Below are 20,282 nucleotides of genomic sequence, written 5' to 3'. Positions count from 1 at the left end.
TCAAATGAAATGCACTTTTTAAATTATGGGATATTTTGCAAGCATCTACATACAGTGGAACCCCGTGTAATTTCTTGTGACATGATTGCATTTCTTGAAGAGACTGATACGAGGAAAAGATCTTAAAAACCTGGCCTATGTAGCATTTTGTCAAAAATGAGTCAAAACCAAAAATAAGAAGTGTCAGTAGAACTTCCTAGCATGTTTTTCCCCTTTTGCGGCCAAACTGCCAACCCCAAAAGAAGGACAGCTGTATCATAGAATCATAGAATAGTTAGGGTTGGAAAGGACCTTGAGATAATCTAGTTCCAACTCCCCTGCCATGGGCAGGGACACCCCACACTAAACCATGCCACCCAAGGCGTCATCCAACCTGGCCTTGAACACTGCCAAGGATGGAGCATTCACAACCTCCCTGAGCAACCCATTCCAGTGCCTCACCACCCTCTCAGTAAAGAATTTCTTCCTTATATCCAATCTAAACTTCCCCTGTTTAAGTTTGAACCCGTTACCCCTTGTCCTGTCACTACAGTCCCTGATGAATAGTTCCTCCCCAGCATCCTTGTAGGCCCCCTTCAGATACTGGAAGGCTGCTATGAGGTCTCCACGCAGCCTTCTCTTCTCCAGGCTGAACAGCCCCAACTTTCTCAGCCTGTCTTCATACGGGAGGTGCTCCAGTCCCCTGATCATCCTCGTGGCCCTCCTCTGGACTTGTTCCAGCAGTTCTGTGTCCTTTTTATGTTGAGGACACCAGAACTGCACACAATACTCCAAGTGAGGTCTCACGAGAGCAGAGTAGAGGGGCAGGATCACCTCCTTCGACCTGCTGGTCACGCTCCTCTTGATGCAGCCCAGGATACGGTTGGCTTTCTGGGCTGCGAGCGCACACTGAAGCCGGCTCTTGTTCATTTTTTCATCGACCAACACCCTCAAGTCCTTCTCCACAGGGCTGCTCTGAATCTCTTCTCTGCCCAACCTGTAGCTGTGCCTGGGATTGCTCCCACCCAGGTGTAGGACCTTGCACTTGGCATGGTTAAACTTCATCAGGTTGGCATCAGCCCACCTCACAAGCGTGTCGAGGTCCCTCTGGATGGCATCCCTTCCCTCTGGTGTATCAACCGAACCACACAGCTTGGTGTCATCGGCAAACCTGCTGAGAGCGCCCTCAATCCCACTGTCCATGTCACCAACAAAGATGTTGGACAAGACCGGTCCCAACACAGATCCCTGAGGGACACCACTCGTTACCGGTCTCCAGCCGGACATCGGGCCATTGACCACAACTCTTTGCGTGCGGCCATCCAGCCAGTTCTTTATCCACCGAGTGGTCCACCCATCAAATTGATGTCTCTCCAATTTAGAGACAAGGATGTCATGTGGGACAGTGTCAAAGGCTTTGCACAAGTCCAGATAGATGATGTCAACTGCTCTGCCCATGTCCATCAGTTTCGTAGCCCCATCAAAGAAGGCCACCAAATTGGTCAGGCAGGATTTCCCCTTAGTGAAGCCATGCTGGCTGTCATCATCCACCTCCTTGTTTTTCATGTGCCTTTAGCATGTCTTCCAGGAGAATCTGCTCCAAGAGTTTGCCAGGCACAGAGGTGAGACTGTGACTGGTCTGTAATTCCCTGGGTCATCCATTTTCCCCTTCTTGAAAATGGGGGTTATAGTTCCCTTTTTCCAGTCGTCAACTGGTATCACTGTGCTGTTTTGCAGAAGCTGTGTTTCTCTGCTGGACAGCCAGTTCCTACCCAAGAGTATCCATACCTGGGCACTTGCTGCGGTTCCAGGTCCCTCAGAAAAACATTCTTGTGAGATTGCTCCTGGGGGAAGAGAAGGTTCCTCTTATAGACAAATTTACAGTCCCACTGAATTATGACAATCTGTCAGAACATCTCTGGGCTTAAATGACACCTGTGAGGTTTGTTATCCCCTGAGAGGAATGGCTTGATTCAGTCAGTGTTTACAATGCTTCTGCTTTCTCAGTATCTAACAGAAGCAATGATCTACTCAATGGTGTTAGATCAGCACCTGCTCTTGTTGATACTGTCTTGCTTTGCAGCCAATTGACTTTTGGAAGGAGCCTTCTTAATCCATTTGCAATGGGTTACTTTTGCATTTCTCTTTGGGTGATGTATTTATTATTTATTGTGCATATATTTGAGGAATAGAGAACTTCTCTTTTTTTCCCTGTTCTTTTTTTCTGTAATAAATTTTTCCTTCCACTTCAAGAAAAAATTTAGTTTAAAAGTACTTGACGTCTAGGAACAAGTTGAGTTGTTAATTAAATTCTCCAGAGAAACAATTTCTCAGTGTCCTGGGTTCAGTAGCAGTAGTCAGTTTTTCTCCTTCTTAGTAGCTTTTGCAGCACTGTGTTTTTGACTTTCGGCCTGGGAACAAAGCTGATAACACCGATGTTTAGACTGACCAAGGACTTTGTGAGTCTCATGCTCTGCCAGGGAGGAGGAGAAGCTGGGAGGAAGCAGGGACAGGACACCTGACCCAAACTAGCCAAAGAGGTATTCCATACCACAGCATGTCATGCCCAGGATGTAGAACTGAGAGTTCCGGGAAGGGCTGGATCACTGCGGGGTGGGGGTGAGGTACCGGTTGGTGAGCGGTTGTATTCTCTTCCTTGTTATTTCCTTTATCATTATTACTATTAGTGGTAGCAGTGGTGATTTGTGTTATACCTTAGTTATTAAACTGTTCTTATCTCAACCCCTTGGGAGTTGCATTCTTTTGATTCTCCTCCCCGTCCCTCCAGGAGCAGAGGGAAGAAAGGTGGGGGGTGGAAGTGGACTTCGTGGTTCTGATTTACGGCCTGGGCTTAAACCACGACACTCAGCATTAATTGGAATGTTTATAATGGGTATAAGCAACACCTTTTCAGTGACTGAGGCCAAGAAAGGAGGGAATCTGTACAGATCTTATTGCTGAAGTCAAGCTAATATTGAAGGGCTGCCAAGGAAACAGTTGAAAGAAATAGCGCTCAAAATACAGCAAGAAAGACAGAAGTGATCACTAGTGGAGGACAGCGCTGGACCTTTCAGGCAGGTTGTTTAAACTGAAGTTTCTAACTGGTGGCATTAAAGGTAATAGTAAATAGAATAAAAAAAGGAGGAGAATTTTTCTTCGTGCTGTGTTACAAAGTTTATTTTCTTTAACTCCTTGTGGAATGTGAAGCCACAGGATGGTAGATTTCCAGTACTCTCTGCTGCTGGATACATTCTTGTTGCTAGTGCTGCGCTATGAGGTTGACACCTGTAACCAGGTGCCAAAGACAGCAGATACTTTTAGTTGCTTTTGCTCTGTTTTTATAATATCACCTCTTCTCATTTGGGTGCTCTTTTACAGTAGAGGAAGTGTACTTTCATTACATTAATTTCCTGTTTAAAATTGAAACTTGCCATAAGAATTAAATCTAATCAATGTGATACTTTTTCCCTATATTATATTTTTGTTGGATTTGGCAGTCAGTAGGCTTCCAGTAATATGTCAATGCAAAACAAACTTGAGACAAGAGTTCTTAAAGGCTATTCAGAAACATCTGAAGGAAAGCAAGCAAGGGAAGATGTACTCGTTCTGTTAAAATTTGTGAAATAAGGGTTTTTTCAATGTTGGTATCTTTAGAAATACAACCTTTTTGGAAATGAAGACTTGCACTGTAATGCACTTACTCTTCACATATGAAAATAGGAGAAAGGAGCTAGAGAGCTATAGTAAACTGTCTCTTAGCCTGTTATTTATTTCCTTGGGTCACGTTATCTGTAGTAATTACTTATTTAGTAGAGAGTTAACATGGAGTTTTGGGGCTGAAAGTTTAGTAGCTTTCCTGGTTCATTTTATTTTTGGAAGCCATAACTGTGTAAAGGAAGTTTAAACTAACAGTACAAGAATCCATATTTGTGTCTGCCCTGCTGAAGAAATTACAATTAATTTGTTTTGTCCAACCTTTTCTGAAAGGTGGTCTATATAGTTTTTCTTGGAAACAAACATGAATGTAAGAATGTTGCTAAAAAATTAAATTGTTGCTATGAGGTAATCAAATGCCTATTGTATGCTATTGCTATACAGGCACATTCTAATCCTAATGTTTTCTCATCAGAATACTGTTTTGATTAAGGAAATGACAGTACCAGATCCCATCTAAGATTCTTGATATTAATGATGTTCACTTTTCATTGCAGTATGCATCCTGGAAGTTCTTTAGACCCAAGATGATTGAAGTTCAGTTTTGTAAAATGAAGTACAGAACTTAGACTGGATATGTCAAGATTGCCAGGGTTCACTGGTTTGTTTTTACTTTAGTATTTTGATTGTGACATATTTGTGCCCTGAAGGTTAAGAATTAACCAAGTTATTCCAACTGCTATAAGAGTGTTAGAAAACTAGCTTACACAGTTCCGTTTTTATTTATCTGCACAATTATTTTGGTATTTTCAGGCAGGATAGTAGAGAGTTTATTCCCTCTTCTATAGGTGTGGGAATAGGCACCTAGATGTCTTGTCTGACAAGATAATTTTGGGCACTTTGTAGCATTACTCTTGGGTCAACTGTGCCATTAATCTAGATGAAGATTATTACTAGAATAAATTCAGACTGAAAAAGCTTGTGTGGGACTTGATAGCATTGCACTTTCTGACACCGTTTATGAAGGTGTTGCATTATGTGGGTACCTGAAGGCAGAGCTGGCCTATGATCAATTTATTCTTAGAAGTAAGAGTCAATAAAATGAACTGGAACTGCAAATGTGGAGAAGAATTTGTAAAAAGGGTCTATTTCATGTGCACAAGTTCAGCACAAGTGGAGTGCTCTGAAGTCTGATGATATCAAGGGCAATCAAGTAAGATATTTGGACAACTTTTTCTGCGCTGAACTCTGCAATCTTTACAGACAGAAGATCTGTTCAGAGATGCAGGATTGACTGAAGAAAATGGTCATTCTGCTCCTTGAATGGTGGCTCCAATGACTGATGCAGAGACGAGAATTGCGTGTACAAATGATGGAGATGAGCAGGACAAGCATCTGTAGGCGTCTGGGTTGGTGGTGTAGCAGTGAATTAGTCCCAGTGTGAGTAATATTCTACAAGTAACTTGGAAAGAGAAAACTTTACTCAAAAGGCTCAGGGGCAGCTCAAGGACGTTGCTGTAGCGACTGGAGTAAGCCAGGCTATGGGGATCTAGCACTGTGCAGAAGAGGGCACTCATGGCTGCCCCTTGCAAAAACTCAGCTGCTGAATTGAGAAGAAAATTGGAAAAATTTTTCTAATTACAGATTCATTCTGTTCCTGTATCCTGACATTTTGTCTCTGGTAGAGTGTAGGAGTTAAAACAGCCTGAGGAAAAAGTAGAAGAGAGGAAGGGAAACTACTTTTGACTCCCCACACTGCTTGTAAAAATAAAAGACAGAGTTTTACCATGAAATGAAGAACATGTTCTCTGTCATTATTTAACTCAGATTAAGTATTCCCTGTATATGTGTATCTTCCTGCTCAGGCCATTCATCAGGATTGTTCGACAGCAGAAATAGATAAAACATTTAATTTACAGTGAGCCCTGTGCACCCCAAGTAGAAATTGTTGTGGAATGAAGACTGAGGGGCCTGTGAGGACTTGACTGGTGATTGTTCCCCTGTGGTGGGGAAGGGATGCAGTTTAAGTCCTAAATTAGTTTTTCCTAATGTTAGCTACAGGAGTTGCTTCAGAATGTGTGAATTTTTATAACAATACTGTGGGGAGTGTTTCCAAAGTTTATCTTGCATTACATATTTTCAGTTTTGTATTCCTGTACTTATGCAATTAGGATGAAAATATCCAAATTTTAGCATACAGTAGAGAGCTGAAGTTGTAAGTCTCTTTATCTGGATAAATCTGCTCTCTTGTTTAGGACAACGTAATCCAATAGTTTAGCCATTAGGTGCAATAAAACAACTTATGTTGAAAAGTGGAAGGTCTTGTGACAGCTCTTTTGCGAGGCAGAGCTTCATTCTTTGCCATTTTAGCGCTATGCTTTTTTTCCTCTCAAGAATACCTTTTCCCATTAAGTAATGTAAAATGAAACTGAATAGCTTTATTAAATATAAAGAAACTCTAATATTACTTTTAATGTAAAGAAGAATGAACACAGTGTGTCATCTTTGTTCTGCTAATAGGAGGTATATTTTCAGTAGTTCATGTATTTCAGTCTTTGTAGAAGACAGCTTGAGAGAAGAACGGAAGAGAATTTTTATATATGAAAGGAAGTTATATAGCAATATGCTTGTGTTAAACAACTCTCTGTATGTAGTTGTCAATTTTTTCATCCATTATGCTTATTTTTGAAGATTGATCCCGTTTTAATTAAAGGAATGGATTTTTCTTCTTTGATTTTTCTTGAAAATTGTTCAGGCGGTTAGGATTAGTTTCATATGACTTAAGATCTGATGAGACTCTGCACATTAGGCTGACTTTTTTGACATGGTTTTGCAAGCTATCCTGGTCTGAACCAAATGGTCAACTAAATGGGACAGTAAGTACTGTAATTTGTTCCAGGGAGTTTTTAGGATTGTTCGTAGTTAATTACGTAGCCTAAGAGGTTTTAGCAGCCCCTTGACAAACATGTTGTAAAATACAGACTTTGCTCTGAAGAGTTAACAGCCCCAAAATGTATAATACATTTTTCTCCTGGTTTAAAACATTCTTTACTTTCTTGAGATTATTGTTTCTCTTGATACCTGTACTTTCTTGCTGTAATGGTAATATCTATGCTCATTTTAGTTAGCAGGAGTTTTGATACTGACATCTTGTATATCACAGCTGAAGGAGAGACATGAATGACGTAGTTAAAACAGTACCAAGAGCAAGGTTATTCTCAAGCATAAAAGTGAAATCCCGTTTGCTTTTTGAGTAAAGTTTCATTTTCAGCACATTCATTTTGAGCAGGTGGATTAGAAGACTGACCTTTCTGATACTAGGTACTTGAAATACATTCATCTGAACGGGTTTTTTTTTCCATAAGCCTTTTCTTTCAGTCCTGGAGATACTGATGATTGCATGATTACCAATGTTTATGTTTCATTGCAATTTGGGGCTGGTGTGTGTTTTAGTCTAGAAGTTATTTTTAACACACATAAATGAAACTTATCTATTAAGTATCTCCAATGCGTGAATTTGTAGTTTTGTACGTTGGAAAAAATTGTTATTCGTCTTTCCTTTGAGTGTCATAGATTCCTGAATTCTTACCCTCAGGAATTTTTCCTGCTCTAATTCCTGTGTATTGTGTATTCCTATGCTTTTGCTAGAAAAATACGAGAAAATTATGGAATCCCATATAAAAAATTCAAAATTGATGAATATTTCTTTTTTCTTACCTTATAGTCTAGTTTAACATTAAATAATACACCTAGCATTTTAATGTTACTGTTTTTGAAAGTGTGAAGCTAGTTTGGAGATATTATTGAAGAACAACAACAAAAACCAATCACGCCCCCCCAGGAAATGGGGAAGATGACAGGAAAAATTGAAGCAATTACTTAATAAAATAAACTTGAAAACAGTCGTGAGTGCAACGAAATGATAAGTGGGTCATTTTTAAATTATAGTCCTGCTTTTAAAAGGGATCAGTAGGGAGGATAAGCAGTACAGTAATGGGCCAGTGCTTTGTGTATAAATTTGATCTTTGGAAATAAGCTTGCCAATGGTGTGGGTGGTATCTTAGCAGTGTGAGTAGTGCTCTTCTATTTTATTTATATGAGTGTAGCAACAGCTGTAGGCATTGGGCAATGCATTTAAGGAAGTCTAGCCAAACCCAGTAAGTATTTTCTAGTTGCTTTTGAAAGCACTTGTGTTGTTCACTGTATTCCTGCATAACTGTGATTTAACTGTCCTGAATTTCCTGCTCATGTCTTCAAATGAGGTGGCTCTCAGTATGAACTGCTCTTACTTGCACATCCACATACAAAATATTTGAGAATGAAAAATAGTGTTCTTAAGGTCTATAAAATGATCCTAATTACTTGAACAGCAATAAAAACCAGACCATGTTTGTTTTGATGTGTTGTTTTCTAATTATTGTGACAGCTAAGGTAGTTACAGGGTGTATTTTAAGGACCAGGTCTGCATAGTATCATAATTTAGTTTTTTCTTTCAAGCTGCGTGTTAAAGTCCATGTTTCTGTTTTAACTCTATGAAAAACATTAAAATATAAATAAGGCCAGTTGTTCATGGATTCAGTTTTCCTGCTGTGAATGCTGTGTTGTGTTCTGTGTTTCATTGGTTTAAAGCAGATTGGCATTTTTTTTTTTTTTTCAGGTCAAATATACGGCCAGACTATGCAGATACAAGCTTTCATGAATTCAAAATGCATACCTTCAGTCGTGTGACGTCTTGCAAAGTCTGTCAGATGCTTCTGAGGTAAGATTTTCAAGTTGTAGGATTTCTTTGTTGGCAGGGATAATTTCTGAATTTGAAGCAGTATATTTGAGACACTGTGTCTCTGATACTTCACCAACAACTCTTGCTGAGAAACAGCTGTCTTTGCTTCAGTACAGGCCGCAAAATGCATTGTTCTGTGTAGGCATGCCAGTTGCTTGAAGATAGCTTGGGCATCCCAAAGTGCTACCTTGTGTTATATAGACATGTCTCTGGATATCTAATTTGTATTGAAAGCCTATTGGACTTAGCCTTATAAAGTGCCTAAATCACTTTTTAAAAGATTGTTGTTTTAAGCTTCAAACATAAACTAATGTGTAAACACTGTGGGGAAAACAAAGTAAATCTGAATGTTAGTGCCTAATATTTAAGTAGAGATAAGATCCCTGTCTTGGAAGCTTCTGTAGTGAAGGATACTCTTATGTCCTATAGAATATAATGATGTTGTTATGAATTATTATCTAAAGAATCTTGCATTCCTGGGTAGCACTAAGGAAAAAGATACAAATGGAAGACTGTGTTAAAACATTTTTATACTTTCTACTGTAGTAAATAGCAGGTGCTGTACATTTTAGGTCTACTATATTCTGTCTCGTGTTCCACATGAGGCACCCTATTTTCCTTTGAAGATGATGGTGTCATGTTAGACTAGGATGCATAATCACTCCAAACTGGTCAGGATAATCTTGGAGACAGACAAGTCTAGTGTGAATAGTAAGCAGATAGATCAACTGGTGGAACTCATAGAATTGCTCAGAGGTGCATGTAAAAAAACAGGTTCTCTGTTAGCTGTTCAGTGAATCATACCTAAGAGAAAACCCCATGCACAACTCTGGAAACAAATCCATTTGCTCAGACTCAAATTCTGATTCCAATTCATTAAGGGGAATTGGAGAACGCATAGAATAAGGAACGTGACTCCTTATTTAGCAGCTTTTTTTCTATCCCCCCCTCCCCTTTGTATGAACAGATTTAAAGTTAAGAATATTTGCAATATAGCCTATAAACTCCTTAATGCTTAATATATGTTCAAACTCACAAATCTCTTGAAATGGATCTTACTTTTTATGGCATCTAGGCAAATTCCCATTGAAATGAAATGAACTGTAGGTCTATAGTAGGATAGGTAGGTAATGGTGCAATTTCAGGTGTACTAGACATACTTAGCCAAAGTTGCTTTGGGCTAAATTGAAATAGATATTGTTATTCCACAAGTAGTCCAGAAGAACTATCTGGTTTTGATTTTTAAATGGATAGTACAAAAGAAAAGCAGAAGAGCTGCTTGTCACTTGTCACTTGTCACTTTTTCTTGAGTCTTTAAGGACTTTTATTGTGCAGAACAGTAAATGACTTCTAATACCGTCTGCCATGTCTCTTATTTCCTTAATATGTGGAATTTGTCACTCTAATGTATCACTACCTAATTTTATTTTACAGGGGAACATTTTATCAAGGCTATTTATGTTCTAAGTGTGGAGCTGGAGCACACAAAGAATGTTTAGGAAGATTAGACAATTGTGGCAGAGCTAATTCAGGTGGTAAGTTATTTTTATTGTTAGAATCCCATTTTTAATTAGGACATAAAACTTGCTAGATATAATTAAGGTTTAATTTACCTCTAATCTGTGTTTATTGTAACATACACACTTGTGAAACTGCCATTCATAAGCACAATTAGAGTTGCATTTAGAATTCATAGGGATTTTTATTGCTACTAAATTGAAATGTTCAAAAGCAGGACAGAACTGCTATAGGTCAAACCCAGTTTCTTTGTCAATGCCGTATACAGCAAGGAATTGCTCTCATTTTAATCACAGACTGTTCATATGTAATGCCTACTGTATGGCATATCATCTATCATCCTTGTGGTTCTCCCTTTTTGTCTATGTCAATTTTCATATTTTCCTCTCAGCTCCTAAGCTGTTCGTTTGTTTTGCCGCAGCTTCCTCTTTCATCTCTTTGGTTTCCATGGTTTCTGTCCACTCACAATACTCACAAAAAAGTGATTGATGGCTCTTTACTTCCCACATCTAAGGATCATTTTTCTCCTCTTCTATTTCCTATTCAATTGGTGGCAATAAGTTTGTGATGCTTCAGCCAGTCAAGTCACATAACTGTAGTGTTTTTGACTATTCCCTCTGTCTGGGTTCTTAACTAGTCTTTCTAGAGATGATTTGGTACTGATGGGGGGGACCACAACTGACAAAGATACAGCTTCCCACCCCTGAATTCCCTCCCCATTAATACAGTTAAATTATTATTGTTTGAATATGTTTGAAAGAGAAAAGCTGTAAGGCATGAAGATTTCTGGAAAGCATAGTTGTATATGTTGGCAAAATTTCTAATTAGTTGTCCTTCTGACTTCTATAAAATCTGTACAATCCTTTCCAGAATTATTTCATAATAGTTTGTGAAGTTTCTTGCATATCTCACATAAGCTACTGCAACCTCCTCCATTGGGTTACTTTGTTTTTTGACATTACTATCTACAGTCTTTGCAAAATGTTGTTGCAGAGATAACTGCTTGAATTGCATCATGGCTTCCTTCACTGCTCTTCAGTAAGATGCCGCTTCAGGAGTTTTGCCTCTAGCTCTTTGGTCCTTTCAAAATGGATTAAGCTTGTTCATGTCTTTGTCCCTGTTTGTGTTACTTCCTGACTTCTACTTGCCTTTTAGCTCATTGTGCTATTTGCTTGCCTCATTCTTTCATGAAATCACTAGGATGACAGGTACTGACTTTCTGGTGCAGTCTGTGAACTTTGGTTTCTCAGTTGCTTTCCTGTATTGGTGATTATTCATGCTATGCCCCAAGTCCGCCCAAATAGCTTGTCATTCAAGAACTCACTCAGCAAGAAATAACCATAACAGCCACAATAATCTCCATGCTTTAGAATTATTCTTTTACCTCAACCTCACATACTGCTCAACAATCATGCTCCCACCCAACTCCTCAAACCAAATAAAACAATGACACATTGACAAGTCAACTAACATCCTAATTGCCATCCTCACTTCGCGATCTCCTACCTCACTCTCCTACAAACTTTACCACCATATAGAAATTTTGAATAACCTAAACCAAATGCCTTCAAAGCCTTAAACAAGAGTTTAACACTCTTAGTTTTTGCTAAGATCCACAGGAATACTAACCTGCATCTCCTGAACGCAATCCAGATGCTTTAATTGAGGTAGGATCTGATCTACACAGATGGGCTCAGTCTCACAAAACTCTACTTAAGGGCTAGATGCCTAAACCAACAGGCTTCTGCCTACCAGACTGATGCACTCTCAATGTGTATCAATGAACTTGCAGCTAAACTTGAACTTGACTACAGAGTTAAGATGACGAATCAAATCTCTGTAAAAATGCCTACAGCCTTATGCTTCAACACTCAGCCATCTTACCTGTAACCTCCATTAACCAATGACTATTCTAAACTAACTATAAAGATATTGACACCCTTTATTTCATCTTTGGTGCATGGGCTTTCATGGTTCTCATAGCCCTTAGCTTACTCATATACGTAGAACTTGGACAAGTAATATTTTGTAGATGTGAAAACTGTACAAGCAACCACAGTATTTTTCATTGAAAACACAGGCTTTTCATATAACCCCCTACAGATGGCCTAAATAATATATTTTAAATTTTATTAAAATTTGAATATTTTAGAGCAATTACATTTGAATTAATAGAGTGGAAAACCAAACAGTCTTCTTCACAAGAGGTCTCTCCTCCCTGGTGTAAACAACCCCTACTTCTTCTTCTTTTGCACCTTCTGTCTTGATTGCTTTTGTAGTTTTTATTTTAATTGGATAGCTGGCACCCCAGGAGGCAGGAGCTTGTATTTCTATTCCTTTGTAAAGATCAGTGGACACATATGGTGCCAGGTAAGAATGACCATAAATCCCCAGATAACACAAAGTCTGATTTCTTGCAGTTTTCCTGCATATATGTCTAAGTAATGTTGTGGATTTATTTGAGGGGAAAAAAAAAAGGGGGGAGAAAGAAACCCAACTCAGTCATGTCCACTCCCCCAACAACAACAACAAACTAACCAAAACTAAATCACTTTTTTTTCTTCATCCATAGAATAAATTGTCATTTTCCAGCTTCAAAGGAGCTGAACGTTGTTTTTGATTTTACTTTAAATCATTGCCCTGATTTTTGTAAAATTATAATGTACTGTATCTTTCTTTAGTGAAATTGGAAGTAACCGGATTGTTAAGATGCTGTTTAGTCCTGCATGGTGAGCTTATGTCCAGGTGTTCTGCTCTCTGCAGTCTCTTCAAACTTCTCTTTCTCTTTTCAGTCTATTTTATTTCTATGCAAAGGCTCCCAGTTTTCTGTAGCTCTAGTACAAGCTAAAAGGTTTGTGTATCTTCCAGCTGCTCATAAGGCAGAATGACAGGAGATGCTAGCCTACGGCTTCTTACAGCCTGCTCTGAGAGTAGATCATAGCTACAGGAGCAAACTCTGAATGACAATTCTTGCTGTTCTTCCCCTGGCTCCATGAATGGAGTATGGAAAGGGTAAATGTTTTTGCCCACTTTGCTGAAAATGTGTCCTTTTTCCACATGGTGAGGGGCTTTGGCCCTCATTGTTAAGTAATAACTCCTCATTTAGAGTAGGAAGGGAAATCTTGAGATTTTTCTCTACCATTTTCCATTTTTCTTGTCTTTATTCCATCTTCATTTGTCTTTTCCAAGAAAGAAGTATTAGTGATTGAGCAGTGCTGCCCATTCATACTGTGCACTGTGTAAGGAGAGGTTTAAGGAGGAGAAGCTTTATCTGTTCCTACTTCTCCATATGGTCCAGACGGGGATGGGACAATTCAGATTCTTTTAAATACTGGCTTTGCAACTTGTGTATGAATAATTTTCTGGAGCTATGTTTTAAGGTGTCCTTGCTCATGGCAAGGAGCTGGAACTGCATGATCTTTGAGGTGCCTTCCAACACAAATTATGTAAAATTTCAAATTTTCATTGCGTTTTGTGGAAATAATATGCTTTGCATGCACAAAATTATAAAACAGTTAATTTTGAGGTTTTCCTTTTTAAATCTTTAGAGAAATTAATTTATGATAAGTTCATTTTTTTTCTAGTGGTGCTCCTGTGGGAAATTAGCAAAGGTGGCCTAAGAGTGAGAGCATCTAACTTCTTGTGGAACATAGCCAGAATGCTTCTACGGTAGCAAAATGCCTGGGACATTTATTGTATTGCTACATATTTCTTTTGTTTCTAAGGGACTATTATAGCCTTTTTCACAGGGTAGAGTGGACATAAAATACAATGATTCTTTTAGGAAACTGGACATCATTATTCCCCAGTCGTGTGGTATTAAAGCCACAAACATGGAAAATATATATATATTATATACACACTATGATAGATGTGTGGTTTGTTTAATCTGCTGTTCTGTCATTCTCGTAATGGTTGATTCCAGGTGCTTTACAGGAAAGAGTAAATTCTCTGTGTGGTAGTCAATGCCCAGATATGATACTACTTTCTTAAGCCTATTAAATTTTCTTCTTGTCTTTTTAGAGTTCTAGGAGTTTTTACATCTTGTTAATGGTTTTGCATAGCTTCCCAATTTTTGTTGATAGAAAAACCTGACTGTGTTTCAAGAGTTTTGAAACAGTGAGTTCTGTGGGTTTTTTATTTGGCTTTTGTTTTTCGGTAGTTTTTTTTCATAGGTTGCATATCTCACCCTGGTTATGTTTGACGTTTTTACCTTTTTAGTTTAATGTGTGACTTTGCGACTTTTTGTGAGAAGAGTCAGTGGGAGGTCTTGACTGGCTGCTTCTATATGATAGATTATTTTAATACCTTCTCATGACTTCAGATTAGTATAATCTCTGAACTGACTAGTCTTAATTTTTTTCTATTGTGTTTTCATAATTGGCACTTTTTTTCTACCTCAGTTTTCTTTCCCATTTTGTAGATCTATTTCTAGAAGTGTATTTGAAAAGAAGTGATCAGAATTCAAAACACTGCAATGAGAATATACCATTAGGTTTCATAAAGGCATTTTCATTTTTCTCAACATTTTCTGGTTTTGTAGCTTAAGATTTTGTTTTCTTCTTAGATGACTGAGCAGATACTTTTGCTAGCATTTCTGAAATGATGCTTAGAACTTCCCTGAGTGGATTAAATCTCTTTTGCTTTCATTCCAAGGCAGTTCGTGAAAATTCAAAAGACATCCAAAGACAGATGAAAGCTTTAGAATGACAAATTTAACAAGTGTCAGATTTAGATGATACACTTATGAGAGAAACATTGACAAAATCTGAAGATAAATTGCTGTCTTGTCATGCTATGCCTTATACACAAACATATGTCAGCTTTTCAGATGTTTTGCTTCAAAGAAGGACAGTTAAACAGACTGTAGAAGTTACAGTGATAATAGATGCAGAATTAATCAGTTGAATTAATAAATAGAAGAAAGTGTCTGTATTTATTTCCTGATGTTTTGGTTATTGTTCCTGCTCTTGTCGCTGTAAATCAGAGGTGCTGGTTGAAATTTTCTGAGCTTATTTCTGTCATTAATAATTTAACTATTTTTCCCCTGAAATGCTGCCCTGTACATGCTCAGGTAGTCCTCTGCATCTTCACATATTTTACTTCTATGCCCTATCACTTAATTTTTCTTTGCCTTGAAATCCTCCATGCCCCCTCTTTTCTGCTAGTGTTCTAATGAAGTCTGTGCAGCCTTAAACACAAGGCCTTATGAAATCCTTAATCACAAGCGTTATAAAATTTATGCACATATTTTTGATAGCGCCATTTATGAGGACATATGTGGTGTTATTTTTTCTGGTGGCTGATGTGGAGGTCTGTTCTTTCCTTTCTACCTCTTCTGGCATCTCCACTGCATTCCTATGCCTTATTTCCAGGCACAGCGCTATTTTACTTATCTGGTGAAGCTGTTTCTCTAGATGGAATTACATATGGAAAGAGCTCAATAAGCATGACTAAGACATGTTTTTAGTAGACAAAGGGAGAAGCTGTCTCTCCCATAATTCCCACTTTCATTGTACAGGTTATTCTGTGGCTCTTACAATTTTTGCAGAGGTCCTCAGGATTGATAAAACAGTATCACTCTGCCTAGAACATACTTCAGAACTGCAGTCTGTTTTATAGTTTAAACCAGCAGAATCAACAATTGATTTCTATTGTCAGACTGTAATTTTTCCAAGTTTGTCCAATTATATTGAATTATTTTCAGGCAAATATTTCCTGTTTCCACAGACTACTGAATATTTCAATTAGATGAGCCTCCAATAATGGTTCTAGAATGCAAAGATGTTTTGAATATTTTAAATACTGTGCCAAACCCACAAAATTTTCTTTATATTGCTGTTCCCAGGGAATGTTAGAAGCATCTCTCATTGGGGAGTAAATGGGTTAGAAAAACATTAACTGGGCATTTTAATAGTAATTTTTACTTCACTTATGCATGGTTCTTTTCTCCTTTGGATAATTCCATTTGAAAAAGTGCTGTATTTCCTTAGGTGGAAAAGAAGTTTCTTCAACTGTGTGATGAACTTGAAAGTAAATGCTGCCATATGATTGGGTCAAGTTTAGATCTGCTTTCATATAATACTGATATTGTTTCATATGATAATGTTGCCCAATAATATAGCTCATGCTGTTTATGTAATAATTGCTTGCTATAGCACATTAGAGATGATTTATAAAAAGCATGTATTTTTGACATATGAAAAAACCCATCAGCTTTCACTGTTGACCTTTTTGCTGGCTAGATCAATAGTTGCAAAATTGCTGGCTCTCCTTCAAACCTATCATGTCAACAAGTAAACGCTCAAATCCCGGAATATTCATTGGAGTTATGACACTTTTTATTTAACCTCAACAAAGGTTGTGCTGTGTTGTGTAACCATCCTTGCTCAACCTGAACAAAAGTCACTTAGGGGGCTTGATATTTTTGGCAGAGTCCTACACTGTGGTACTTCTATGTCATGATTTGCTTTTGTTCTGATTATGCAATAACTGGCTAAATGACGGGAAAGCAGCAGGTAGTCCCACAGCTCCTTCAAAGTGACTTGCTTTATAGTTCCTGCATTTTAAACATTTTGAATTTTCTTTTAAAATAGGAAGGTGAGTAGTTCACTACAGATCCTTTTTATTTACTCTCCATTTATTCAGCATGTAAATCTAGCTGCTCTGTTGCATCCCTGAGGAGCAGCTTATTCCCATTTTCTTATGTGTTCCCTCACTTATTGAGGCCAGCTGTTGCTCCTGTTGCTTTTGTAGTAAAATATAATTATCCAAATATGACCCAATGGTATCATGGCCTCAGTGACTAAACAAAAAACATAAAAATTGTGCTGAACTATGGCAGTAAAAGTAGCTTGATGTCAGAACTGAGAACTTAATAATTTCACTGGCACATTGGTGATGAGCAGGAACTTGAATTAAAATTGTCATGTGTAAAATATTTGTTGGTGGATATCCTCAGACATCCATTTTCTTCCTAAAAATAGAAAAAAGGTTTGTTTTTTTTTTTTTTTTCCTCTTGTACAAGATTTGAAAAGAAGGTCTCTCATGAGGAAGCAATTCACATAATTCAGTAAGGAATATCCTGAAATACAGGAATATTTAAACTGTAATGAAATAACAAGATAAGCCTAAGTTTTACTTTTTGAATAGACTTTCATGTGGAAACAGAGGTAATGTATATTTTCCCTGTTTCTGATGCATTTGTTAATAGCAAAATCACAAATGGCATTTTGGTCCATCAGTTACCAAAGTTTGGGACTTCCCCCTGCCCCCCCCCCCTTTCAATGAATCTTATTTTATGCAAATTATCAGGTGTATTTGTTAGCTGCCTGTGTAGTGATTTATTAAATCCAATTATTGAGAACTAATCCATTAGTTTCCTAATTATTTATTATGAAAAGTTTTGGGATGCTTCAATCAACAAATCACATTAATTTCTTCCCATTGGAGGATAGAATGACACTTCCATTTCATTTTTTGGATAAGAGATCTGCTGCACTAAATATAGGCCATTAAAAAACAAAAAGCACAAGTAAGGAAACAAGAAACCCAACCCCAGCAGAAAACCCCAAAGATTTGAAGGTTTGCGCCCCCCCCCCCCAAATACTTCCCTAAATGACTTCCCTTCATGTCTAGTCATTTATAATGCGGAGAAGAAACATTCAAAAAGGTGTTTTTATTCAGATTTTGGCAAAAATTCTGGAAGGCATGTTAAATTGCCAGAGTAAATATCAAAATTATATTGAATGTGAGCAGCATTTAGGCAACTAATTCCCTCAGGCTCCTTAGGAAGCCTCAATAGTATATCTGCATCTCCTTCTTTGGAGCTGGCTTATTTTTCTTCTCTGTGCTCACTATACAAATGCTAATTAATACCTTTGGGAAGGTTGTGATCATAAAAGTGTTTTCTGCGGATGACAGGATGATGTGTCTTTGGCTTGCTGTATGAGAGAGGAAACGGTGATTGAAAGCGTATGTGAGAAGAGAGCTCTGCCAGTGGTAAACAGGCTGTGCTTCCCCGGCCCAGCCCAGAGTCCTCAGCTGACGTGCTCAGTCTCAGCATGCCTTATCATCTTTGCATGAAATTCTAAAAGCCAAAGGTTTATTTTCCCACACTTTAGTGCAATTTTAATTTTTATTTATTTATTTTTTTAAAGTAGAAAAAAATCTACTTGCAGTTAAAGCTTTTTAGTTGATTACTCTGAATATGCTTACTGTTTACAAGACATTACAGTAAAAGTTTTCAAACGTGATGAAGTACAGACCAGGCGCGTGCAGTTTGTGCGTTGCCTCAGCAGCAGGCACAGTGCTAGGGCGTACACAGGTAAATACAGCTGTGTGTGCTTTGACAAGGCACAGAACCAAATCTAGTGTACACCCAAATACCTGTTACCAGATTAGACATTCAAAGAAAAATGTAGAAAACACTCATTTTGTGTCTTTTGTGATGTGTAGTGGTGTATGTCTGCAAAAGTGCTATTGTCTTGATGCAGTCCTGATCGCCCAAAGGACTGTATATTTTTTTCCACATTTTTAAATAGTACAGGTGTGAATTCATAGCAAAAGGGGCAGATGAAACACCAATGGCTGCAGAGTTTGTGGTATACTAATGCAATGATGAAATGATCTTAAAAAACATAGAAAATTTTGAAGCTAAAGGTATACTTGTTATCTTGATCGACGTTGGCATGCTATGAAGACAGAGACAAGAGAAGGTATGAGCTTGACTTGCAGTGAACAACAATAGCTTTTGAATTCCCAACAAGTCAGTATTTAGAAAGTATTTTGGAGAAGTTGTAGAAGTTCGTGAAGTTCAGATTGCTGAGCCACCGTTGGGAAGTGCAGCACAGCCGATGGGCGGGGAGGAGAGCAGAGCATAGCAGGGTTTGCACAACAGCCTCCGGCTGCCAGGGTGGCTGTAGGTATCAGGTAGCACAAGAAGGCAGCGGTGTTTCTGTAACGCAGCACGGCACACATTGAGATTGCTAGATAAACAGCGTACAATTTACAATCACCAATAATGCCAATTTTTACTTATGTTTCAGAACACGGGAACCTGAAACACGAGGTAAGGATTTATTTTCCTTTGCTTATAATGTTCATTTTGTTGGTGACATGAGAACTCCTTATTTATGTTGTGCATGTGCTGTTGAAGCAGGTATGTTTTTCTTTTGTGTTCAGCAACAGATTTCTTTAGGGTGGTGGCAAATAGAAATTATCTAAAAACCAGTGGATTCATAATTAAATATAAATGTATTCTGTCCAAAGTGCAAGTCAATTTTCAGTTTGTATGATTTAGTGCTGAGAGCACTGGAAGGGAGTAGAGATGAGGTTTTTTTTTTTAAGTTACAGGTAAAAAAACATGCACTGGTGTCTAGATCCCTACTGTTCCTAGACCAAAACTGGTAGTAGAGTTAAAAGTAGTCTCTCATTTTCCTTTTTAAACACTAGTGAGTCCTGCTGGGACACTAGTGTACCAATCTTTGCAGTGCCAGACTGTGGGGTGATGCAAGATGAGCAGGGCAGTGTTTGCCTCTTCATCTAAAAAGACTTTAGTTGTGTTAGAGCTATCCAGTCAGTGATTATGGAGTTTATATCATCTGGAGAGAATGGTAAAATGGGCACTGTACAGAAAAGCTACCATGGTGCACGTAGTGTACCTTACAGTCAGGCCAAAAAGGCTGTAAGCTACCCTGGGATGTTTTCTCCCCTGGTGCCTTTCCACTGTAGTACAGAAGGGCATGGCAGCTGGGTTTTGTCTGCCACCTCTGATAAAGGAGAGGCTGCACTTCAAATGTAACATATGATAGTTTCCAGTGTCTATTTTAGGTCAGAAGTTTATGGTAATAAGTTGCTTAAACTGTTTAAATGACACGCTGCTTATGAGCAACGTTATGAGTGTGTATGTTATTTCTCTCCATAAGCGTGTCTGTATTTGATGCTATCACTAAAACAGGTGATGGAATCGGAAGGATGTTATTGCTGACATGACTGGTGCAGGGGGATTTGTGGGCAGGGCTGACCACATCTGTGCTCGGTGATGTTTGGACTGTTTTGGTGTCACTCTGACCCCTGGCACCCTCTGGCAAGTTTCCTGGCCACAGCTCTCCGGGGGAAGGGTGAGATGGCTCAGGAGGAGCTCTGGGACAACAAAGGGCTGCACGGGCACCACAGACTGTGCCCGAGGTGCTGCTGCCTGCCCGCTCTCCTCGTGGCTCCCTCAGCTGTGTCCCCTGCCCGGCGCTGCCTGTCCTTTCATGCTTGTGCCTAGAAATACATGCTATTTTAGAGTGCTTAGGGCACTCTAAAATACCAAAGCTACAGCCTAACTCTCAGCAGTACTGCAGCT

The 20,282-nt window shown here is 38.5% G+C and overlaps 1 protein-coding gene across 2 annotated transcripts in view; it reads left to right on the top strand.

Annotated features, from left to right (window-relative positions):
• Positions 1-20,282, top strand: part of VAV3 (vav guanine nucleotide exchange factor 3) — a 165,295-nt gene that overhangs the window by 89,369 nt on the left and 55,644 nt on the right. For both annotated transcript variants that reach the window (XM_080622914.1, XM_080622913.1), the window contains 3 exons: positions 8,291-8,392; positions 9,848-9,948; positions 18,979-19,001. In XM_080622914.1, the coding sequence (XP_080479040.1) occupies positions 8,291-8,392; positions 9,848-9,948; positions 18,979-19,001 (226 nt within the window). The remainder of the gene's footprint in view (positions 1-8,290; positions 8,393-9,847; positions 9,949-18,978; positions 19,002-20,282) is intronic.

This window comes from Psittacula echo (genome assembly GCF_963264785.1).
Source record: "Psittacula echo genome assembly, chromosome: 7".
NCBI lineage: Eukaryota > Metazoa > Chordata > Aves > Psittaciformes > Psittacidae > Psittacula > Psittacula echo.
Note: the sequence above shows the minus strand (reverse complement) of the source record. Positions and strands in the feature narration are given on the sequence as shown.